General features: G+C 46.5%; 1 protein-coding gene across 1 annotated transcript; it reads right to left on the bottom strand.

Annotated features, from left to right (window-relative positions):
- Nucleotides 1-609: 609 nt before the first annotated feature.
- On the bottom strand, nucleotides 610-25,224 carry LOC114618686 (acyl-CoA dehydrogenase family member 9, mitochondrial-like). The gene is made up of 18 exons (XM_028764461.1): nucleotides 25,063-25,224; nucleotides 21,228-21,321; nucleotides 18,983-19,084; nucleotides 18,196-18,302; nucleotides 17,307-17,407; nucleotides 16,486-16,564; nucleotides 15,613-15,787; nucleotides 13,983-14,056; nucleotides 11,981-12,056; nucleotides 10,289-10,359; nucleotides 9,939-10,058; nucleotides 6,462-6,590; nucleotides 4,367-4,446; nucleotides 3,557-3,683; nucleotides 3,254-3,331; nucleotides 2,685-2,813; nucleotides 1,976-2,048; nucleotides 610-1,320 (listed from the first exon to the last, which is right to left on the bottom strand). Exons 1-18 carry the CDS (start codon nucleotides 25,222-25,224, stop codon nucleotides 1,220-1,222), a joined length of 1,878 nt encoding a protein of 625 aa, XP_028620294.1. The 3' UTR covers nucleotides 610-1,219.

Genomic DNA, 25,224 nt, shown 5'->3' with positions numbered 1-25,224 from the left:
CTACAAAGAATAAAGACTACTCAGCACTCAGCTCTTGGTGGGACAGCCACACTAACCCCCACCCAAGAGAACACTGCTTAAGAGAGGGCAAAAATCATCTACGCGGGGCTGGAGAGATGGCTCAGTGGTTAAGAGCACTGACTGCACTTCCAGAGGTCCTGAGTTCAAATCCCAGCAACCACATGGTGGCTCACAACCATCTGTAATGAGATCTGATGCCCTCTTCTGGTGTGTCTGAAAATAGCTACAATGTATTCCTATATAATAAATAAATCTTTAAAAAAAAAAAAAATCATCTACGCCTGAGGGCAAGCCAGTATGGTGGTAACACTCCCACACAGTACTAATTACACCTGAGGGCAAGCCAGCACGGTAACACTCCCACACAGTACTAATTACACACAGTGATTGAAAACAAGAAGTAGGGAGCTGAGCATGCTGGGATGCCAGAAAGAACAGAAGAGGGTTAGAGTAGACATAGCCAAGACACATCATTAAATATATACAACTATCAAAGAATAAACAGACAACATTCTAGTAAAATTAAAGAAAGCACCCAGCCAGCCCCTTGGCGTAACCCTAACAAAGGAAGTGGAGGAATACCACAAGTCAAACTTGAAAACACCCAAGAAGAAATTTTATTGTTACGACCCCACAAGGTCATGGACTGAAGAACATAAAGTCTAGATGGGACATAAAGTGAGACATTTTATATTCTTTGTTAAGTGGTTCCTGAAAACAGTTTCAGTGAGTGGTATAGACTCGACTTCCCAGGTGTTTTTAGAAGGAATGGCTGCCCAAATCTTAGTTCACTGTGAGCCTTAAAGGTGGGCCCATGTCCACTGAGATGTACCGTCACACACAGGAGCCATCAACAATTTGGTTCTCTTTTTCTTTCTTTCTTTCTTTCTTTCTTTCTTTCTTTCTTTCTTCCTTCCTTCCTTCCTTCCTTCCTTCCTTCCTTCCTTCCTTCCTTCCTGTCTTTTTTCCCCCCTTCCTTTGTTCCTTCCTTCCTTCCTTCAACAATTTGATCAGTACTTCCTTCCTTCCAGGAGATACAGGGCCTACAGGTCAAAACCTAACTATTGCTTTTCCTCAGAGAAGAAAGGGTTTTAGTGTATGCAAATGACATATAGTCCACACAGATGACCCCAAGGTTTCTGTCTTCTGAAGAGGCTGAATAATGTTAACCTGGGCTAGGTAGGTACACGGTTCCGTCTCAGGATGTTCTGTCCAGAGGGTGGGCACAGATGTAGGCTCGTTTCTCAAGGATCTGCCGAGATACTTTCTTAATCTGCTCATCCAGGTTTCCTGGAGCGACTGTGAGAGGAGAAAGGTGATCGATCCTTTTGCAATATGGTATGTTTTCACTCAGGTCAGTTCTCCACTGGTGCTGTACCCAAGGATACTCTCCTTTAGGCCCTCAGGTCTTATGTGGGAAGGCCGTTCTTAGTAAGTGGCTCATAGAAAGACTTTCACTACTCTTCACCATGTGTCAGTCCTACAGGGCAGCAGGGCCACTGGGTTAGGATCTATAGTTACAGGATATTATTACATCTCCAGGGTTTTAATGGCCCTCTCCACAATAACTGGCAACAGGGTTAAGGCTCTTCAGACTGCCATTTTAAGGAGAATCTGGCTATATTTCAAAATGTGGACAAGCAGTTAAGAAAGAGAAAAACCATTTCAGATAGACAAGCTGGCCCAAAGTAGTATGGGTTTCCCAGACCTAAGCTTTTAGAGAAGCCATTTCATCACCTGTACAACATACTGAAGTTCCATAACTCATTTTAGCCAGAGTCTGTGGGTAAGGAGACAGGTAAAATGATTGTCTCCTTCTTTGGGACATCACCTAAACAGACACCAGCATACCCACTTTTCGGGCAGCACCTCTGGGAGGGAACAGAGCACCAACTGCTCACTATCACTATGACATCACCTTGGTGCTCACTTTCCCACGTGCCCAGTCACTTACACTTGTCCAGCTGAGACAGGCTGAAGAGATTCTGGAAGTAAGCTTCTACACAGAACATGTTGGCCAACAGAACCTAGAGAACCAAAGTCAGAAAGGATGGTAACTGAGAACTCTGAAGTTGACTCTGAATTCTAAGAAACCCAGCCTATTGCCACAATCACATCTTGGGCAAAAGAGCCTGGCTCAGAAGTTACACAGTGCCCTGCAAATGCAGGCTGACCAGGAGCAAGCTACTCAAGATCTCTGAGACCGCTTTTTCTGTCAAGTGGGAATCCATAGGCTACTCTGAAAGGACATTCATCAAAAACTTGGTAAGTAGGAGTTGTTAGTGACTAATCTGCCTCTTCCTGCAGGGTGAGAAAAGTGGAGGGCAGGTAATGAATGAGGGTGGGCCTGTCACTCACCTGTCTGTCTCCTATAGGAGACTAAAGGCACTAGTCATACCACAGGAACAGCACCAACATGGCCATACCACAGCAAACTCACCCACCCATCTCTGCAACTACCATTTGGTGCTGGAGACCCCGAATCACTGTCTCTCTTGTGCAGGACTCTCCAACAGGCCACACCACCCAATTGCTCCCTTCCTCAGTTCCAGGCTTCATTAAAGCACAGTGGGATTAAGGGAGTGTTCCAATAGCCACAACCCTGACACCAGCTCATTGTGGCTCTGTTCAGTATTTCCTGTGTAGGGCCATACAAGGCTTACCTCATGATCGTGATTCTTGAGCCCAATTCTGATGGAGCGGCTGGCCCTCGACAGCACGGCAGTCATGCCATACAAGTTGATGAGGATGTTGGCTACCCGCTTTAACACCAGCTGTTCCTCCACAATGTTCTGAGGACAGAGGTTCAGAGTTGTGACTAATGGCGCTTTTCCCTTCTCTATACTTAGGCACATGCCATGGTTTATATTTAAACAGGTTTCAGAAACTTGTCTGACACCAGAGAGTGGTGCTCAGTGTGCTCAGAGCCGCTCTAGCAGGATTCTGCACAGAGACTAACTCCTTGCATTCAGCCCCAGGTAGGTGGCCCCTCCAGGTTCTCCAAAAGCCACTCTGTGGTTAGAAGGTGCTGAGAACACTGTGAACAATCCACCTAGCAGGGCCCCTCCATGGGCTGTACTGGTTAGCAGTTTCAGCCTCATGGAGGTCAAGATTTCTGTTCTAAGCCTGGTCTTACAGGTGGGCTATGGGCTCAAAGTAGTCCCATGGCTGCTGGTCATGGGGCAGTGGGTGTAGGGGAAGCAGTGTCCCATACCTGGCCAGACACTCTTACCTTTCCAAAACGGAGTAACAGGGTCTCAACAGTCCGGCCAAAGTAATGCACATTTTCCTCAAGCTTGTTGGCACTGTCCTATCAGTGAAGGAGACAGACTAAGCATCTCTTCTCTCTGGTGTTCCACTTGACCCACCTAATATTCAGTCTGGAATTCCAGGGAGACAGGGCAGGGACAGAGTGCAGCATCTGAGTATTCCCAACTTTCTGAAGGATCCAAGATGCCAGTCACACCCTTCTGGATTGGGAATACATTGCAGGAGGGTACCAAATGAGGGAAGTCCAAGTGGTGGGCATACTTACTCCAAGACTGGGGTGGACAACACTAAGATTGCCTGTTAGGCCCAGGTCCACAGTTCGGCCCAGTGAGTCCCGAAGCTTCCGACCAATCATCTCCATGACTGTGGTCACATTGCCACTTTTAAGCTCTCTGCAGGAAGTTCATAGTTTTGTGACTTAAGACCCTACAGCTTGCTCCCACTGGCCAGCAGTATGGAACCATAGAGCTCTGTGCTCTTCAATGGCTAAGCATATGGGCTCTATGCACAGTAGCTTTTTCCTCCTGGCAGAGGGAAGCTAGTTGTACGGCTAGTTTCCAAAGAGTTAAGGAGTCTGCAAAATCCTATTAGCAGTCTTTACATGGGATCCAGAAGGACTGTGACTGCTCTGCCCTGGAATGAGGGCAGAGGGGATAAAGAGGGGCAGAGAAGAGAAACTAATCTCAGACTGTTCCTCGTTAATGGGACACTTGTCATTTCCTAGCTTCTGGACGTCTCTAGCTAAAGTAATAAACATTTCCAAGCACCAGTGGGAGAGATCAAAGTTAGCAGGGGATGGGGAGACAGAATTTCAGTGTGCCCAGAGGACAGTGTGACTCTAAGGCCATGAGGACAGCCTGAGTAGGTTGTCCTTCCTGCTGCTTCCACATGAAGAGCAAACTAGAGGTGTGAGTTTCCAGATCTTGTCACCACAACACAAATGCTACTGTCCTTCCTTGTGCCGGCTTTGCAGTGAGCCTACTCCCCACCCACTGTTCCAAGATTGGGTAGCCTTTTTCCTCTGGCCCCTACAGACAAGTAGGGACCAAGGAAGAGATGGGAAAGCAGCACATACTTGATCCTCGAGGTCAGGATGCGTCCAGCATGCTGCAGGCCTGTCAGGGCAATGAACAACCGAAGAATCTCATTGGTTCCCTGTGGCCAGAAGTGTGGAGGTCAAAAGCAGTCCAGCAGTGCGGTCTGTGACTGGTTAAGCACAGTCACTACACACAGGCTGTGGCCAGGTGTGAGGGATCACACAGGGAAGGAGAGTAAGGCTGACCTGATGGTATGGCTTCTCTTCCCCTGGGATTTTTACCTCTCACAGCCTGTCCTGCATGGTCCACACCTTTCTCTAGGTCCCAGAATACTCATGAAAATGAAACCAGATTTCCCTGGGTGATAAAGAGATACAATGCCCGGGACACAGAAAGTATGGAACAGATAATCCATGGCTCTCTTTTAGACCAGAATCTCCAGCAAGCTATAGACAGCTGAGCAACAGTAGCTGGAAGCTCCTCAGGGAGACACCCCCCACCACACACACACTGCTTCTCAATGTAAGAGCAGTACTCAACAGGACTCCTAGACTTCTAATACAATCTTACTATAGAACAAGGAGCTGTAGGCTACTGACCTAGGCTTGAGAGCCAGAACCATCCTGTAGTTAGTTGGACTGAACCAAGGAGAGAGAAGTTTGCCTCCATAGAAAAGCTGGGTATGGAGGCTCTTGTGGTATTATCCTAGGCTCTGAACAAAAAATGCCTTACATCATAACTTTCCCAACCTTCTGGGAATTATGGCCCTGAGAGCAGACCCAGCTTGACCACACCACCTTGTCAGGATCGAGTCTGGGTCTCTCCCTGCAGAAAGGGCCAATAGAGGGCAGCCTCCAGACAAAAATGGCCTCAGACATGCCTCAGTCTCGAAAAAGCTAACCCTTCTACTATTAGGTTGTGGCTGACTGATAAGGCAGAGATATTGGCTGGGACCAAAAGACCAAGGAGACCTTCCACTGGAGCTGACAAGAGTCTAAGGATTCTCCTCATTGCCTGACCACACTGCAGCTCCAATCCCTTTCCTGTCTAAATGTCAAACTCTTATGGCCCCGTGACACTGTGAAGGATAGTCCCCGGGACCTATCTATCTTGCTTGTTCCTTCCTCCTGGTGAGAACACTGCACAACCACATTAACCCCCGTTCAAAACTTTCCTATGGCTTCCAAAGCCCATGTACTGGTCAAGACCATCCAAGGCCCAGCTCCTTTCTGTCTTTTCCACTTAACCTCCATGATCCAACTCTCTGTCATATTTCACCATCTTATTCAAATGTCCACAGATACTTCCTTCCTCTTGTTTACCCAGTGCTAACCATAAAGTCCTGGCTGGGTTAAGTACATGCCATTTGCCTACTTGCCACACAAACTGCCCTGGGGCATCAAGTTCATCATGAGACACGAGCTCCCTTTGGGAGCTATTCCCATCCTTTATGTTACCCATGCCTCCATGTGTCCTCCAGGCAGTCAGGCCCTACATCGCATCCCAAGAGTGTCTGGTCCCAATCCCCTCTATATGTGGTATACTTCAACTCAACTGACCCCTGAAGGCATATAAGTTTATGGAGGCAATAATTAGAAACTGAGAAAGTCAGGGGTGAGAGTGAGTCTTCCCTGGACACTATTGAACCATGTCAGTTTACTGACAGTGAAGTTATAACCCAGAGAGTATGAGTGGGAGCAGAGCGGGAATTGGGACTGGACGCTGGGTCTCCCACAGATGGGTCCAAGCCTGCCCAGCCAGAATTAACTTGGCAAAACTACAGCAGTCACCGGGAAGCTGAGGGCTCAGTGACAAGGGTCTTCGGGAGTGTGACTTGAAGGGACTGTTTTGTCTCTCCAGTCTAAACACCCTCTACAAAGCAAGGGAGGGTGGAGGCACTGACATATTATTAAGAGGGTCCAACCAGAGGACACAGCCTGCTCTACATCACTGCAGGCCATTTCTGGACACTCAGCAGCCTCTCTTGGGACTAGGAAGGCTGGGTGTAGCGTGTACAGGGGGCATAGGGATATCACTAAGAGGGTGTACACAGGGTACAGGGACATCACAAAGGGGGCATACAGGGAAACACTGAGGGGGTACACAAGGAGTACAGCCAGCAGGAACACTCACCTCAAAGATTAGGAGAATGCGGGCATCACGCAGCATGCGCTCATAGGGGTAGTCCTTCATGTAGCCTGAGCCCCCAAATATCTGCAGAGCCTCGCTTACACACTGCCAGGCAGCCTCAGAGCTAAAAACCTGCCACAGACCCAGACAAGGTTAAACCCTGGTGGGAGTCCTCCACAACCCAGTCACTCCCTCCTAAGAGTAAGACCTAAGCAATGGGGTGCAGCTGCCCAGGATTCAGTTGGAGAATGTGTGGAGAACCTGACCTTGGAAATGAGTGGTTCCAGAGGAACTTTCCAGGTAAGAACAGGCAGGACGGAATACACCAGCCTGCTCTATCCCAATGGGACTTGTCATGCTCTCACGCAGCACCTAGACTTGTTATTCACCCAGACTTATCCTTCTTAGGAAGTGTGCCCACTCCTGCCACTCTCATGTGTCTGCCATCTTGCTCTCATGACCACTGTCTACTGAGCATGCTATGGATAATGACACTCAGGATCTAGGACTAGTATGTGTGGAGATGGTTGCTCTTGGGCATCAGTCAGTAGCTGGAAGGTACCAGGAGGACATGAGAATGAAAACGAATCTCGCCCAGCACACAACTGCCCCTTCTCCTAAGCTTAAGCAGGACCCCTCATGGATTCTCCATAGCCCATCTCTATAGGCTGTCACATCTTCCAGCATTTCTCTTAAGAGTTCAAGTCCAGCAGGGCAGTGGTGGCGCACGCCTTTAATCCCAGCACTTAGGAGGCAGAGGCAGGTGGATTTCTGAGTTTGAGGCCAGCCTGGTCTACAGAGTGAGTTTCAGGACAGCCAGGGCTACACAGAAGAACCCTGTCTCGAAAAACAAAAACAAAAACAAAAACAAACAAACAAAAAAAGCCCCTTTCTTAGCCCCACCTTCTAGCCCATTCCCACTCCTTTAAGTCAGCCACCAATTCCTAGAAACAATCTCTACCTGGGGCCCTCAGCAGCCACACAGGACATGGACTCAGTGGCACTCAATACCAGGCAACCTACAGCCTAGAGATCCTTTCCTAAGATCCAGAGAGGGCAAAAGAAACTAAGGCATGGAACACCTACCCAACAAAGACAAGGCCAGATAGATGGCAACACCTACACCACCTCAGTCATAACTACAGATGCCTAGACATCAGAGTCAAAATGCAAACAGCCCAAACAATATGTCTCCAGGAGAGCCCAGTATCCTTACAGCAGCAGACCCTGAAAAAGTCTAATATAGCGGAAGCATAAGACAAGGACTTTGAAGATGATACGAATAAACCCCTTAATGAAGTCATGAAAACAAACAGTAGGATGAAATGTTGAAAACAGCTCAGGACTTAAGTAGAATCACTAAAGAAAACCCAAAGTGAAATAAAACTGGAAATGAATAATTTTGGCAGTCATTCAAAAACCTCAGAGGTAAGCCCTGCCAACAGAGTACCAGACATGGGGGCCAGACTCTCGAGTGTTGAAGGCAAGGTAGAAGACAAGGATACTTCAAAGAAAATGTTAAATCTTAAAATATTCAGGCACAAAACATTCAGAAATCAGACACCATGAAAAGACCAAATTTACTAATAATAGGAATAGAAGAAGGAAAAGAAACTCAGCTCTAAGATACAGAAGATATTTTCAACAAAACAGAAGAAAATTTCTCCAACCTCAAAAAAGGACCCGAAGCAGAAGCAGCAGAAAATGGATATCTACATACACATATTTTTGACTGTTTATTTCATAAAAACTTTACTGTTTGTTCTGACTATGCTTTGCTATAATAAAACTGACCAGTAGGAGGCATGTGCTGTGTGTGTTCGGTACCCCGAGCTGTTTATTATAGCTCCTTCAGCTTCCACAAGTCTGTAGGTGCTTTCACTACCTCCACTTTATAGATAACTCAGAGGCCAAGAGATTTAAGTGACCTGTTCTAGGTGACAGTTAGGAAATGGCAACTGCAGAATGAACCCAGGCTCCAGAGCTTACTGCTGCTGCTCTGATGTGACAGCCGACGTGTGCTTCTCTCAGTCTGCCCCGACTTCAACACATACACACCCATATCCTTGGGCTCCTTCTAGGTTTAGGCAATTCAAGAGGATGGATCTCCCTGGCCTCTGAGATACAGCTTTCCATGGCCAGCTACTTAGTAAATAAAGCCATGATTGTCTCCATACTGCATAATACCCAGTTTACTGATTGTTGAGAAGGGGAGCTGCTGGACAAGGTGAAAACAGTAAGAGGCTTTGGAGTACACAGCCCTCAACAGCCCTCCTTTACCACAGCCCTCCTTTACCACAGCCCTCCTTTACCACAGCCCTCCTTTACCACAGCCCTGCTCAGGGCTGAATGCACGGGTGGTGGAGAGACTGCAGAGCCAGAGGGGGCACATGACCTCAAGAAAACAGTTTCCCGTCACAAAGAACTGAGACACACACAGATGCCCAGAAACTATGAGAGCATGCATGAGACCCATACAAGTTCAAGGTGAACAAAAACCTAGCAGCACGGAGAAAGGGAAGTGGGGTACAAAGCACCACTCCTCACTAAGAAGTAGTTGATTGCTGTTGGGAAGGGAAAGTCAGTTTTCTTTAATGGAATGACACTGGGTATACTGCCCATACTCTAGGGCAAGCCTGATCCAACTGCCCGTGATGACCCAGAGAAGGAAGAAAGGTGGCTGGGATGGAGGACAAAGAGTGGAAAGCAGCCAAGGCCACAGAGGTGAAGGTGGTAACCGCTGGTGCTGTGGGTCACCCGTTTAACCCACTGGCATCCATGGGAGACATCAGACTATCGCCCTCCTCTGTTACAGCTCAGGGGTAAGCCTAGGAGAATCACTGCAGCAAAAGGTCAGCCACTTTGAGAGGGGACTGTCTGAGGAAGCCCAGGGACAGGGATAGAAACTTGGGACTGTTCTGGAATCAAAGGTTGTTTTAGAACATTTCCTACTTGCAATGTTTCTAGAACCCCTTAAGATAGAACAGCAACAAGCAGGCAACTCAGGAAATAGCCTAAAAGTCAACTTAGCCCTTTTACAGACCAGAGAGATCAGAATCTTGTAACTAATGAATGATGTCTTTTTACCTCACTAAATATGTTCTTTAAGAAAGTTCTGACCAAGAAGAAAGACCATCTACTCTGTAAAAAGAAAAAAAAAAAAAGAAAAAAAGCATTCCTTTCCAGGAGGACCCAGCTAATTTACATGGATATAAAGTTTTAATGTTTGTGTTTTCTCCTGTTGGTATACAGTAAAATCAATCAGGAAAAGAAATGGACACAATCCATGTAGGGCAGCAGAGAGCACCATTCTGAATCCCCTCTCCCAGCCTCACCCTAGGGCCCAGCTGGCCCAGAGAGCTGCACAGGTGGAAATCACAGGGCCACGGGCCATCAACTAACAAAAGGAAGGTGGCTGAAAATGCCATGGGTCGCATCAGAAAGGATGGTCTCCCTCCATGCTCCGGTTGCTGGGATTACCTTCACCATGGCTGCCTCGATAGAGCAGTCGGGAAATCCTGGTTGGTCTAGCATCCCTGAAGTGAGGTAAGCCATACTTTCCATTACATATGCCTTCTGAGCCATGAGCGCAAACTTTTCCTGAAATGTTTAGAAAAACAGTATCAAGTGATTTGCATGTGCATAGACTTAAATAAAGCTCCTATCCTCTCTTCTCCTGAAAAGCAAATTATATCAGAAGTCTTGCTGTCCCAGCCAGCATCAATAATGCCTGATATAGTTGTCTTCCCATTCCCCTGCCCACAGGCATAGCACAGAGACAGAATTGAAAGCCTCTCCCCACCCACAACAAATCACAAAGTCTATAGTACCTGAATCAAACCAAATTCACTGAGATTCCTATTGAATTGTTTCCTTGTGCAGGCATATTCAGCAGTCAGTTCTAAAGAAGAACAGATTTGTCAAAACAAACAAACAAACCAACCTGGTTTTTGGTTACTGGAAAAATATTTCCTAAGGGCAACATGATGACTCTTCAGCACCCAGAACAAACCATGAGAGTTCTGTCTCTGAAAATACAAGCCCTGAAGCCAGAGTTCTCACTCTCTGGCAGCTAGTTGGAGGTGGAATTCTTGGGCCTCATGGGGCCCACAGGCAGCAGGTAAGAAGGTTAAGAATACAGTATGCTGAGTAAGTTGTGAGGGTGTAGAAGGAAACATTCTGCCTCCCTTCACAGTACCCACCTCACAGGAATGCTGGGAAGGTAAAGGGATGGGAGGCTGGAGGCATCTAGCACAAAACCAGGTGCACAGGGCATCCAAGTGAGATGAGGGAGCGGGCCACAGACACTCAGCTACAGCACGAGGGTGGGGCTTCAAGTCAAAGCTCTGGCTGGGGTCTCACATCATTCATGGCTGTTGACAGTGCTGGGTTCTAAGTGCCCCAGAGGTACACCTCACCATCTACTCTGGCACCAGTACCTCTATCTCTGCCTGCATGTTGTTTTCCAGATACTTCCTCTGGTGTGATCCAGCTGCTGTTGGTCTCCATTTGTTCCTATGCCCACATGTTTCTAGATGGTGAGAACCCTCACAGAGGAGAGCCACAGAGCATGTTGAAAGGAGCCTGAACTTAGCAGGCTGGTTTACCTTTAGGTCATGATGCAGAGGCTTGTGTAAACCACCACCCTCTCTGGGCCTTAGTTTCTCTACTAATCAAATAGGGAGAATACCCAAATGTGTGCCTACATTGTTGTAAACTCCAACAGTCATAGAATTCACAAGGCTATTTTTGCTTCCAGTACTTCATAGCCCACAGCTATGTCCAAGGAGCCCTGGGGGCTCTAGTGAGATTAGAGTTAATGTTTTCTTTCACTCATGGAACAAAGTTCATTAAACAGCCATATCTGTCATGGGCAGAGCAACAACCCTTTAACCTCTGTCAGATGCCTGACTAGTGTGTATGCAAAGCAGAGAGATGTTGAAATACACAGCCTCTGAGGAAGGAGAACATTTGGTTTAAATCAAGGGCCAGATGCTAACTTAAGCTGTCTGTCCAAATGGTGTAACTCAGACTTGCCCATCCTGCAGAAGTGGCACAGACATTCTCGGTATGCAGTGGGTGCTGCAGAAGTCTCCTGCCCCTGACTTCCCTACTGTGGAGGTGAATCTTCAGTGTCAATATGAATGGCTTTAGAATCTCAAATCTTGATACTAGGAGACACCTCTGGGCATGTCTGTGAGGGAGTGGCCAGAGATGTTTAACTGAGGAGGGAGGAGTCACCCTGAATATAGGCCGTGTCAGCCCATAAGCTGAGGTTCCAGACTGAATAAAAGAGGAGAAAGCCATGGGAGACCAACATCCATTCTTTCTGTTCCCTGACACACACACAGCGTGACCAACTGCCTCATGTCCTAGCAGCCATAGCTAAAGACACTTTCTAGCTGCACCTTGCCAAAATGGTCCACGCATTCAAACTGGGTGCCACAGTGAACCCTCCCTTCCTAACGCTGTGTTTGAAAAGTATTTTGTCACAGCAACAAGCTGGATAAGTATACACATACCAATCAGTTTCTTGAGCATCCCAGCCACAGCACTGCCCATGCTGAATCGTCCACTGTTGAGGATGTTCATGGCTACCTGTGGGAGGGTGGAAAAAGTGGAGAGGCACTGAAGGAGCTGAGGGAGCCAGCCATACTACAGCTTTCATGAAAGCAAAGGCAACTGTGTACAATTCCACACCAGCATCAGGCCGAGTTAATCCCCTGCCTCTGTTCAGGCCAGAAGCAAGTAGCACCAACCCTTGAACTGAGTGGCCTAGTCACTGTTGTGCATTTCCATTAACATCACTGGCCTGACTGCAAGTCATTGCTCAAACTCTAAATGCACCTGCCAGCACTCCTTGTCCAGGTGAAGGAAGAGAACCTCAGACAGAGCCAAGGGTGTTATCACTGTAGTTGGACTTCAGGATCAGCACGCACACTGTCATGCTGAACGGATGCAGTAGCTGTGGTGAAGTACAGTGTCATGACTTTCTCCAGACTACAGCCAGCACACACCTGGCAGACAAGCCTGTATACAGAGGTGGCCCTGGTGACTGGTGCCGGGTGCCTACCACAGTGGCTCTGCCGGTCCTCCTCTTTCCTCGTCCTGTATTCTGACCCAGCAGAGTGAACAGCTGGGAGCCACACAGGAACACAGCTTCAGCTCCATGCTGAGCTACCCCATCCAGAGTCACAGGGGTTCTCCTCACCACTAGAGAGCCCAACTGAAGAAACAGAGGGAAGCCTCATGCTTAATTTTAAAAATGGACAGCATCCAAGTGTTGGTGAAGATGTAGAACCTCATACACTATAACCACTGTGGGAAAAGCTCTTCAAGAATGTGTCATTCTATCCTATTATAGGCTAGCAATTCTATCTCTACATTTACATTCAAACGAATTGTCAACATATTTTTTAAACAAAAATCTGAGGCTGAAAGTCCACAACTCTGTTACTGACACTAGCCCCAAAGTGACATACACTGGAGAACATCATCTACCCATTCAAAAGAATGAAATACTGACTCATGCAGTGACATGGATGATGGCTTGAGATATGACGTGAAAGCCGCAGGTCATAAATACACTGTGTATGATTTCCATCATATGAAATGCTCATCATCCACAAACCCAAGGAAGGACAAAAGAAATGAGCAGTTGCCAAGGATGGGGTAGAACAGGAAGCTCAGCACTGCTGGGATCAGAAGAGATGATGGCACAAAAGACAGTATAGTAAAAGTGATGGAAATGTGTAAGTTAAATGTCACATAAACTATTTCTCAATAGCACAAAGCGGGGGCTGGAGAGCTGGCTCAGAGGCCATGGCCATTTGCTGCTCTTGCAGAGTACTCGGGTTATTCCTAGCACTCACACAGTGGCTCACAAATAGCCTGTGACTCTAGCTCCAGAGGATTAGACACCTTCTTCTGGCCTCTGCAGGTACCAGGCACACATGTAATTTATATACATAAATTTAGACACTTACACACATATATAAAACAGAAAGAAAGAAATCTGGCTAAATAAGGTGGCACATTCACTTAATCCCAGGACTAGGGGTTGGGGGCACAGGCAGGTGGGTCTCTGGCCAGTGTGGTCTACATAGTGAGTTCCAGGCCAGTCATAACTACTTGGTAAGACTCTATCCTGCTCAAAAAAAGAAATCTTCAAAATATAAACCTGACTATAGAAGAAAAGCTTAGGGTAGGGACTTAAGGTCTGTGGAGCCTGAACTTCTCAAGTCCACCAGCCTGTTTTCACACTGGCTAGAGACAGGAACTCCATTCCTCACACAAGACAAATGAAGTCTCCAAGGGGAATAAAAACTCCTCATCCTAACCAGACTCCCTCCTCTAAGAGCAAGCCATTTTTTTCCATCTCTATGTTGCTGAACTCCTATGCCCCAGAGCTACACCAGGCCACAGGTAAAGCATAGGCGAGCCTGCTAGGAAAAAGGATAGGGCAGAACATGAGACTCACATGTGAAACGGCACAGCACATGCATGAGATTGCCTGCAACTTACCTTAAAGCCACCTCCAACTTCTCCAAGGACATTTTCCACAGGCACTCTGGTATTTTCAAAATGGACTTCACATGCTAAAACACAAGGAATTTAAAGATGGTGACAAACAAATGCAGACTGCTCTGTTCTGGACCATAGGCCTGTGGCTGACTGGCTGACGCACTCACTTAACATCCTAAAGAACAGCAGAGAAAGGCCATGTTCTGCCTTCACAGAGCTCGTTCTTTGGCCAGAAAGAAATACAGTACCATAAATGCAAGGACGTGTCAGCATGGTCAGTACTATGATGAAATAAACAGCTCAATACAGAGGGATGGAGCTGAAGGGAGGCTGTCATTTTTTGAAAGGCTATGACAGACTCTCCTAAGGTAACATTTAACAGAAGCTGAAAGGACCAAAATAGCCAAAGACAGAAAAGCAAAGGAGAGTACCAGCATTTCCTCAGACCTTAGATTCAATGGGATTCTTTTTAACAAAGCCATACTCATGTTCTGTAGAGCAGCTTCTTCCCAGCTTAGGGTAGGGGTGTTAACAGACGGAATGTAGACAACCCAATGTATACACACACAACAACCTAACCCAATTCACCAACATCCTTCAAGCTGAAGCAGGCATCCCCAAACCGTAAAAAATAAAATTCCACTGCTGCAAGCTAAATCTAAGGTGTCTGATGGACAGGGATACTGTAGTCAGGGACCAGCAGCCATCCTGAAAGAAAGGCTGACTCTATTGGTCAGTATGAGTGAAACAATGAGAAAGAAGGTACCCAGGACGAGGCAGGGGCTGAACAGTGCTCTGTGCACAACATTCCCTGCAGCACTGCCTGGATGTTCTAATACATAAACAATGCAAGTCCTGGCATGCTGAACCAGAGATAGAGACTCAGGATAAGGAAGGTTAGGGTTCAAGGGACAGTCGGGCCAAGTGTGATAACCTGTGGGGGTGGAATGCCATGAAACATGATCTCTCTGTCTGCTAGTCATATTTAAGGGTTGGGTACATGGGCTAGAGGACCTGGTCACTCTTTCAACGAGTACTCTACTAGGTACGGGCACTCTTGCCTTCCTCTTTGACTTCATCGCATACTCATGAACCATCTTTTGGGGTCCTGCATGCTGCTGGGACACCAGACTCCCAGGTGTCAGCAGGTAAATGACACTGCTGAATGTTCAGCACAGCACACGGTGCACAGCTCTGGGCCCTGACATGCCACTCTCCACCAGGAGACTAGCTTAAGAACATTATAGCCAGACGGGTGAACTGAGGGAACAAACAGGACACCAGCTTCCATTGAAGCAAGGGCAGACCAAGGAATGAAAGGTGGTCTGGACAGCAGGAAGAAAGAAAAGAAGATTCCAGGAAAGAAAAATATGGTGTCCTGCCACAGGATGTGTGCCAAGGATGTGGCTGTGTGATCCGCACTCCTGCCCTCACCCACCTGGAGTCAACAACACTGACTGTACCAAGAAGCACGGGTTGTGACTGCACTCTTACTGTGATGTTGCTAAAGTGCTAAACTAAAACCACAAGCAATGAAGTGCCCTTTCACCTTCACAGCAGGTCACAGCGGACCCGGCCTGTCTTTCCAGTCTGCCACGCTCATGCACAGCACGTCTGCCACACTACTTACTGTTGGAGCCCCGAATGCCTAATTTATCTTCAGGTTTCCCATTAGTGATTCCACCAAAGTCTCTTTCTACTATGAACGCAGTCATTTTGTCTTTTATCGAACCATCAGAATCAACCACCTCAGTTTTTGCAAACACAGTAAAAATATTGGCCAGTCCTCCATTGGTGATCCAAACCTGAGGAAAAAACAAAAGATCTTTGGAAACCCCTCAGCTCTACCCAACACTGAGTTTCAGGCCAGACACACAGACTTCACACTGTACTTATCAACTAAACAGGTGAAAGTGGGGGATGAGGAAAAGAGTGCTCAAAGGACCACAATGGATGGCAATTATCTACTTTGTGAGTCAAGCAGAACAAAGTGATCAAGGGCAAAGCGTAGGAGGTGAGCAGGAAACGCCGAATGCTAACTAGATATTACTATCCTTTTCCCCATTTGCTGATGGTGTTACAGTGTTCTCTCTTTAAGCAATCCCTGATTAAATCTCAGATCCCACCCAGAGGTGATGAAGTCAACAGAAACACTACCAGCTATGAGTGTGACTCCTCCAGCTGGGAGCCCGGCCATGCAAGTGTACTGCACTATACTTTGCCTCTTTGAAATCTTGTGGTATAGAAATTGAAAATAAACACACAAGAGCAGCTGCATGAAGGATTAAGGAGACTGTGGAGATAAGAGCACCTCGCTCCAATTCTGGCTCTGTCACTTGAGGGACTCGGGCCACCCACTCCAGTCTGCCTCAGGCTGGTCTGAGATAGGAGTGGCCCATACCCGGTGTGATGTGCAGATCTCTTGGTGTCTGGTGTGCAGAAGGTAGACACAGAGGCAGTGAAGACTGACTAATCCTGACAGGCAAAGAGGTCATGGCTGTACCTTGGAGCCATTGAGGATGAAGTACTTCTTATCTTCACTTAGCGTAGCTCTGGTTTGGATGGAGGCAGCATCACTCCCACTGCAAAGATGGAAAGAGAGGACTGAGGGAGAGCAATACTGGAGTAAGCTTAGGATTGGTCTGAGGGCTTGGATATAAGATAGCCCTTAAATACTGAGTCAGACAAAAACAGATCTGTTCATTTCAACTCTGATGCTCGAATAAGGGAAGGTCCAGTTCTGGAAGCAGAGGGGCGGGCACATCCAGTAAATCCTGTAAGATTTGTGTGATAACAAGTAAAGGTGGTAGTGGAACAGTCTGTTCCTGACATGGGAACGTGAGCTCCCAAAGCTTACCAAGAGTTTCTGGGTGTGCTTAGGCCATATGAAGAAGCCTGTTCCAGAATTTCAAACACAGGGAAGCAAGATTGAACAAGACGCTAGTTAGACTTGCATCAGAATCTGAGTCTTGTCCAGGCCTGCCTCGTCATGCTGTGTGACTGTAGACTGATCACACTTCACTGCACCTCAGCTCCTAATCTGAAAATGTGGACTCACCACCCATCCCATGTGCTCTGGAAAACTGAGAGAAGTTTGAATTCATCCCTGAGTGTCAGGAGGCTTGTGAACCACAGACTCTGACTTAGTACGTGCTGTAGGACTGTCATCTGTAAGTCTCAGTGGGTCAGAGATAATTATCCTATCAATAGGTGTTGACTCTCTGAAGGCTTCAGAGATGAAGATATACAAGCCAGGTACTCCATACAGGCTCCATGTCCAGGCCTGGAAGGTGCTGAGTATACACACATTTTGAGGACACAGACCTGGCTGGTTCTGTTAGGCAGAAGGCTGCGATGTGTTCCCCAGACGACAGTTTGGGCAGATACTTGGCCTTCTGATCCTCATTGCCGACCAAGATAATCCCCTAAATGAAACACACAGATCAACTGAAGGTGAGAGTGAGATGTGTTTGTGAGACATCCCTTCTGTTGACAATTATTTACTTCTCTCAAGAGAAGATAGGATGAGTTCAGAGCCAGCAGCCTCAGACGGAACTTAGGAGGCCAACCTGCTGAGGGAAGGCCCACTTCCTTACACAATGGACAGACACAGTGGTAGCTTTGGAGTCTACATCTAGGATTGCCATCCTCGGCTGTTCCAGTGCAGTCCTGGGTGACCTTGGGTCAGATATGATTCTTCTCTGAGTTTCCAACTCATTATTCATAAGCTGAAGACCTCTCCCTTATGGACAGGTTGGTTTGGATGACAGAATGTGAATACACAGGGGTGCTAGAACTACACCCAGTATAGGCACACGTTTCAAAGCTGTGCTTCTCACCCCCAACCCTGTTGCTAAGTAACTACGGTCTGGATACACAATCTTGGGCTGCAAAGCTGGACATGGAATCCAGTTAACTGTCTTTCACCTGTATAAAGCAGAGATACACACATCTAATGTGAAGACCTTGAGGACTGTGTGCCTAAGAAGCTGCCCCACCATGCTTTACGTCGAGGGGCAAGTAAGGTATATGTAAAGACAGGACAGCTCAGGAAAGGATTTCTTTCCAAAGACAGCTCTAACCTTTGTCTCAAATCCAACTGCAGCTGGGTTTCTGCTCTAGACCCTGAGCCATAAAGTCCGCTTCTATCACAGAAACAGTCCCTTCTCCTACGTCCTCCAGAAAGCTCCAAATACCACTTCAGACAACTGACCTTGAGGCCGATCGCCTGGTGGGCTGCCAGGGTCACTGTGATAGACGCATCCATGCTGATGATCTCCCCAAGCCGAGCGTACATGGTGTTGGAGAGGCCCAGGCCACCTAAGACAGACAAGTCTAGCTGCTTCTTTCGACTGGGGGAAGGGGATTCACTTTTCTAATTTCAAAGTAACAGCAGTTTTTATAATTTTAAAAAATCATAAAACACAGAATGGCACAATCAAACTGTCACTTATAATCTTATTCTGAGCATTTCTGTGCACATCTTCCAGATTTCTTTGAGGCAAGGACATATACAAAGCTGAATTGTTACTACAGACATCTATACAAACAGCAGGTCATTAAGTATGTTCCCAGTCCCTCGAACTAGAAAAACGTTTACAATCCAGATGGCACCAGGTCAAGGCTCTTCTGCTGTGGCAGTGGAACACTTGGGATAGAGTGTTCACTTCCTGTTGTGTGAGCCTCCCTGTGCACTGCATTATGATTTTCACCGATGTCTCAGGTTAGACCAGCTCCAGATATGGTTCTGCTGAGGACCTATTCTGTATATTTGAGGGCCCACCTTCTGCTGTAGAAGGGAGGCTATACTTTAGTATCTGGCAACACAAACAGGTAAGGAATTAAAAGACCAAGAAAATCTCCCATTTGCTACAGTAAATTTGAGTGTGGCAGGAAAATGCCCCAAACAGCACATCTGGAAAACTGCATTTAAACGCACAGATGGGAAGCACTCGCTGAAGAGCCATACCTCCATGAGAGAGTCCACTGTTGTAACTTACCATACTGCTCTGGGACCTGTATGCCAAAAAGTCCCAGGCTCTTCAACTTCTCTAAGGTGTCAACAGGGATTTTTCCCTCCTGGTCAATTTTTCGAGAGTCCACTGACAAAAATAAGTTATCTTGATTAAGCAAGTAAAAATAAATAAGACATGTTCATAAATAAAAGTATACAGAATGGTTTTTGTATACTACACTAGCATCACTGGCAGAAAATGTCTAAACTCTGAAGTTGTTTAGTCAGGATCACGTGGCATATTGTTGATTTTACGTAATTAAGTATTAAGAACTGTATTTTTAAGTGACTGGTGCTAAGTAAGTTTTTCTCCTGACGTAGGTGTTAGTCACCAGGGTCAAGCAGCAGCGTATCATGTACTTCTATGACACAGATTCCTAGAGCCATGCTATCTATGACGGTTCATCTTGTCAACTGAATTTGGAATGACTTAGGAACCAAACCTTTGGTGTGCCTTTGAGGGAGTTTCCAGGGATATTTATTTTAACTGAGAAGGGAAGCCCCTTCCTGAATGTGGGCAGCACCTTCACAGGTTGCAGTCCTGGGTTACATGAAAAGGGGAGAAGGCGAACTGAGCACAGCTCAGAACCATCTGTTCTCCTGGTTCTGTCTCAGTGTAAGATGTGAGGATCAGAGCTTAGATCTGCTTCTGACACTAGATGCTCCCCTCAGCAAATTATGGTCTCAAAAAATGAGGCAAAACAACCCTTCCTCCCTAAGTAGGCAAATTTTGTCACAGTGATGAAAGATGGAACTAATACACACATTCTACTGGATCTTTAAAGTTACTGGTACCTTCTCAACCAGTAATTACTTACAGTTGATCACAAGAGTAATCAACTTACACCAGAGAGTAAGTACACAGCTCTCAGAATGATAATGGAAGGTCAGGATAAACGGTACTAAGCAGACTGTGTCTGGGCCCACTTCTATCTAGCGTTCAGAAGCCTCATTGCCTACACTATACTCCAAAATTCTGAAAGTAACATACTTTGTGTAACACTCAATCAGTCACTGGATCAAAATTCATCCTAGGCCTTTTGACTTGGCTCAGTGGGTAAAGGCGCTTTCTGTAAGGCTCACAACCCGAGCTTGATACCTGAGATCTAGATAGTCAGAGAGAGCTGACTTTTACAAGCTATTTTGTGAGCTCTACAAACATGCTGTGGCACACATATATGAACATATGAACACACACACTAAAAGCAATATGAAAACCCCTTATACAGAGGTAAAATGAGGCCCTGGTTGAGCATGGTGGCACACGGCTTTAATCCTAGCATTTGGGAGGCAGAGGCAGGTAGATCTCTATGAGCTCAAAGCCACCTGGTCTACACAGTGAGTTCCAGAACAGCCAGGGCTATGTAGAGAGATCGCGTCTCAAAAAAACCAAAAGACAAGGCAAGGCAGAGCAGGGCAGGGCAGGGCAGGGCAGGGCCAGGCCAGAAAAGTGAGATCTGTCTCCCAAACCAAACAAACAACCCATCCCCATAACACCACTCCTATTCTTGAAATGGGAAAATTATAACACGTTTCAAGGAGTCATGGAAGTTACGTAAAATCTGATCATTAAAAAGATAGCATGAGAATCTTCACTATTTCACTGTATCTATATCTCCATGACTGTACACACACAACAGCAGTGTATGAGAACACACACATAAATATGCACCAGTGCAGGTTAAGCTTTGTGAACTGAGTGAGATCAGCTGGCCTGTACCAACAGCAATGTCCTGTTTGTGATGTTAGATGAGTTATCCAAGATGCTACCACTGTAACAAACCAGAATAGCAGACAGTCCCCAAGAAAATGCTGGGCCAGATTGTGAACAGTTCCTAAAACACCCAGTACAGAGAACCAGACATAACCCTTGGAAACATGTATGTCAGCTCATACAGGCTTTGCCACGATATGCGATTAACAAGTGTGAACTACCTGGCCTTAGCCATTTTCATCTTGTTACCCATTTTAATCAAGTCTTTTGCAAGTTTTAGCCTGCAACAATATAGAAACATTTAAAACAGTTGCTTACCACAGAGATCTAGAGACGCATCGAATTAGTGTCTTTTAACTAAGCAGAAATTGAGTGGTCCTTGAAGGTTCTACTATGAGCAGAAACTGTGTGACTTAATAGCGACACTAAGAGCTTCCTCTGCCTGTAGTGCTTCCAACGTATGCAATACAGTTCATCTTGTAATGGAACAGAGCAATGAAGGGAAAACCACACATACCTTCCTCAGTAAAGAATTTCTCCAACGGTCCCACAAACTGATTGATTTCACTAAGTTCATCTTGACTAACCTCTGGAAATGGGAAAACGCCTTTCTAAAAATGAAGAACATAAATGACAAGTTTAATTTTCAGCAACTACCCATTGTAATATTTATCAAAAAGGAAAGGGGGGAAACGTGTTACATGCTACATCTGGTCCCAGGAAGGAGGCAGAAAGATGACTTCACACAACGCCTCAGGTGTGGGTCTTATGTCTAGATGCTATCTATATCTACGTTCCTCCCCGAGGAGATCGATTGAATCCTAACCTTCAACAGTTTCCTTCTCAATAACAAGTGGTGGAGTGTGCCCCGTAAGCAAGGAGCCTAGGATTACACTTAGATCTCCTGACAATGTGCGGGTCACATCTCCTCAAGGTCCTTTTGAGACTTGTAGGAGACAGTAGATATGAGGACCCTTCATTAAAATGGACATCAGTCTTTATGTGAGCTCACACGTTCCCAATGGTAAGGACATATTCTGATCAGCCCGAGTGTCCCTCTTTGAGCAGCTGTTTCTTGTGCTGTGGATACTGGCTTCCTGTGCTGAGCATGTGAGGTGGCAGGGTCACAGGACAAGAATTCAACCTGAGCCTAGCCACTCTTTACATGTGTGACTGGCTTTGCACAACTTATCTGTCCTCTATTAGTGTGGTTTCTCCTATATAATCCTGTTCATCACAGAAAGTAGCTGCGAGGGTCAGAAAGGACATACTTAGGTCCTGGAACATGAAGTAACCATGCCTGTGTAAGACCCCAAGCTCTTCTCATGGCCACTCACTGTTCTTGGAGAATGACTTGGCTTCTAACTACTAGTGGCCAACTCTCCAGGATTCCCTCGTGGCCTTTGAAATCATCCCACATGGCTTGAGGACCTGTGGCCCTCTGAACTGTAACTACTCCTCTAGTTGCTTGGGATAGGGTGTAGATTTAGACCCACAGCTGCTGATCAGGGACAGAACACAAGTTTCCAGGCTCAGGAGCTCCCCATCTCCTTAGTTTCTCTCAAGGGGAGCCCTCAATTGTCCCTACCCTGTCCTATTATTCACATTCCCGCCTTCTCCACATTTGCAATGTTCCAGACTCTGGCCCAAGGACAAGAGGGTCATGGGTCTCTATCCAAAAGAGACAAGTGACTTAAAAGAATATGCTGCTCTCCACCAACACTCTACTGTTGAGGCAGACTCCACATCATGCCAGCCAAGACTACACATCATGGCCCAGTCTCACAAACAACAACAACCCAAATACAATTTTCCCAAACAGAACAAGACCTAAAAAACTAAAACAAAAAAAAATTAAGGGAGATTAACAAGGAAAATATTCTCTAGTTAAAAGTGACAAAAACTGAATGAGGCACAGTGTGGGTGAGGAGTATGATATTAATTAGCATCTTTCAAGCTGATAAAGCAACAGAACCTACTACTCAAGTAATCCTCCTGCAGAAGCAATAACTAAGTCTGCTAATGCCACGCAAACTTCACCCACTCAACCTCCCACTTGCTCCAAGGCAGACTCGAGGCCAACTAAGAGCATATGTCAGTCACTGGCATGGGTAACTGGGATACTCTCTCCCCTCAGATTCTTTTTTTTTTTTTTCCGAGAGTGGGTTTCTCTGTGTAGCCCTGGCTGTCCTGGAACTCACTCTGTAGACCAGGCTGGCCTTGAACTCAGAAATCCGCCTGCCTCTGCCTCCCAAGTGCTGGGATTAAAGGCATGCGTCACCACCGCCCAGCTCCCCTCAGACTCTTAAGTACCACTGCCATGGTCCTAACCAAGGCCCAGAAATGTTCTGAGAGCTGGTGTTTGTCCAATCCAGGAAGTAGCAATGAAGTGAGAAGTGGTCAGATCTGAATATAACTTGAAGACAGACAAAGACTTACTTACTATAGGATTCAATATGAGGATGAGAATAAGAAGAATCAAAGGTGTCACTGGAGAAGATATTTAAAAAGTTGAATCACAGAGTAGCCATTATCTATGGTAAACAGGGTGCTGGGAGAAGCAGGATTGGGTGAGATCCAGGAGAGATTGTCATATACGCTTATTAAACATGCTAATTAGACATCTAAGAGGAGATGTGAAGGAGAAAGGGAGACATAAGTCTGGAGTTAAGGGAGAACTCAAGTTGAAAAATAAATCTGAGTCGTAAGAATAGAGGTGTCATTTAAATCTAGGACATTGAATTAGGTCATCAAGGGGCTGGTCATAATAAAAAGAGAGGTCCATAGGCTTGAAGTTTAGAAAAATTCAGCATTGCTAGGTGTGGCATATAACTGCAATCTAGCTCTCAGGAAGGAAGGCAGAGGCAGAAAAATCTTGAGTCCCAGAGAGACAGTCTCAAAACAAGTAATCAACACAACTTCCACCTCTACTTTAAGAAAGGAGAAGAAAAGAAGGAGGAGGAGGAGGGAGAGGAGGAGGACGAGGAGGAAAGAAAAGAAGAAGAACAACAACAATGACAACAACAAAACAACACAAACAATGACACTCCCTCTGACTTCAACTAGGCTACCAGAGACACTGGCCAAGGTCTATAGGTTGAGAAGCCAAGGAACTAACAAAGGAGATAAAAGAGAAAATGTTTTTTGTTTTTTGTTTTTCAGAAACCTGAGGACTAGAGTGTATTCAGAACAAACATTAAGTACTTATCTGCATTAGCTACCAATGGTGGGTGGGGTAGGAATGGGGATGAGAAGTGATGACTTAGCTCTGGCAAAGTGTAGAAGACTACTGGCCATTGGGCCAAAGCCTGAGGGCACAGGTTCAAGATGCAGCATTATCCTTGAATAGTGAGAAAGCTGAGTTCTAATCACCAGGTCAGCCTCTGCTACATACACTATGGCGAATGAGCGGCTCTGCAGACTGGTGTGCAGCGGTGTACAGCTCACAGTAGTGGAAAGTAGAGGACATGGGGAGGACAGCTGACCACTGGGACTCTCACTAACTACAGAAATGTAAAACTGCAAAGCTGACAGGTGACGAAGGGTAGATTTAAAGACTGGAGGGGATAAACGATGGCTGCCCTCTTCCTGCCGCCTCGGAAAGGCACAAGAATCCAAGTCCCCCAGCACCCTCAGCCCCAGGATGTGGGCAAAATGGTTCCTACACTTCAAAGTTCTAGTTCTGACCTTTGCAGCAGGGCACCCACTCTTAGCCCAAGACCTGACTTCTGCTCTAATGAAGTCAGTCAGACAATATGAGAAAAATTGTTCTAAAGAGAATATACCAAAAGAGTCAAATTCATTGAAAAGCCGTCTCATTCTTAATATGATAGGTGCATTATGGCCTCCAGGTTGCTCCGAGATGGGCTGTGGATCTCTGAAACGGGAAAGGAACCTTGGAGTGAGTCTCGGAACTGATGGGAGGCCAGAGAAGCGGCACAGAATGAGCTGTTTCGAAATCACAATGTGAATAAAAAATAAATTATGGAAAGAAAAAAAATCTTGCCGGAACAGAGGGATGTCTTCATAATCACCTCTTCAATGATCCCCCAAACTTCCCTGACAAGACAGAGTTGGAAAGTCAAGCGTGATGGAGCACTGCAAACCTAGACTCTGGAGACTGAGGCAGGAGAACCACGTATTCAAGGCATGCCTGGCTACAGAGTGAGTCCAGGGACAGCCTGGGCTACTACTTAATGAGACCACTGTGACACTAACTTAAGCCACATTTCCGACCCCACCCTCTCAGCCGTTTGCCTTTGAAGATCTCAGATAACGTTCCACCCAACTCCGGCCAGGTACCAACGAAAGGTGGGAGCAGAGAACAAGGGCAGCCCGGACTTGCCTCTTACCTGCTTGATGTTGCCCAGGAAGAGCTCCTTGGCGAACGAGCGGCTCTGCAGACTGGTGTGCAGCGGGCGGCGCTTCGCCATGAATTCCCTCAGCACCCGGGAAGCTCGCGCCGCAGCTGCTGCCGCAGTCGCCCCACGCGAGAACAGTACACACCCAGACAT

Source organism: Grammomys surdaster, unplaced genomic scaffold, assembly GCF_004785775.1.
Source record: "Grammomys surdaster isolate TR1022 unplaced genomic scaffold, NIH_TR_1.0 62, whole genome shotgun sequence".
Classification (NCBI taxonomy): Eukaryota; Metazoa; Chordata; class Mammalia; order Rodentia; family Muridae; genus Grammomys; species Grammomys surdaster.
The sequence above is the reverse complement of the archived record's forward strand: the minus strand, read 5'-3'. Positions and strand labels throughout refer to the sequence as shown.

Coding starts and splice junctions, on each gene's coding strand:
- LOC114618686 (XM_028764461.1), bottom strand. CDS start 25,224: ATGTCTGGGTGTGTACTGTTCTCGCGTGGGGCGACTGCGGCAGCAGCT. Junction 19,085..21,227: donor GAAATTCTTTACTGAGGAAG/GTATGTGTGGTT, acceptor TATTTTTGTCAG/TGGACTCTCGAAAAATTGAC. Junction 17,408..18,195: donor ACCAGGCGATCGGCCTCAAG/GTCAGTTGTCTG, acceptor TGTTTCATTTAG/GGGATTATCTTGGTCGGCAA.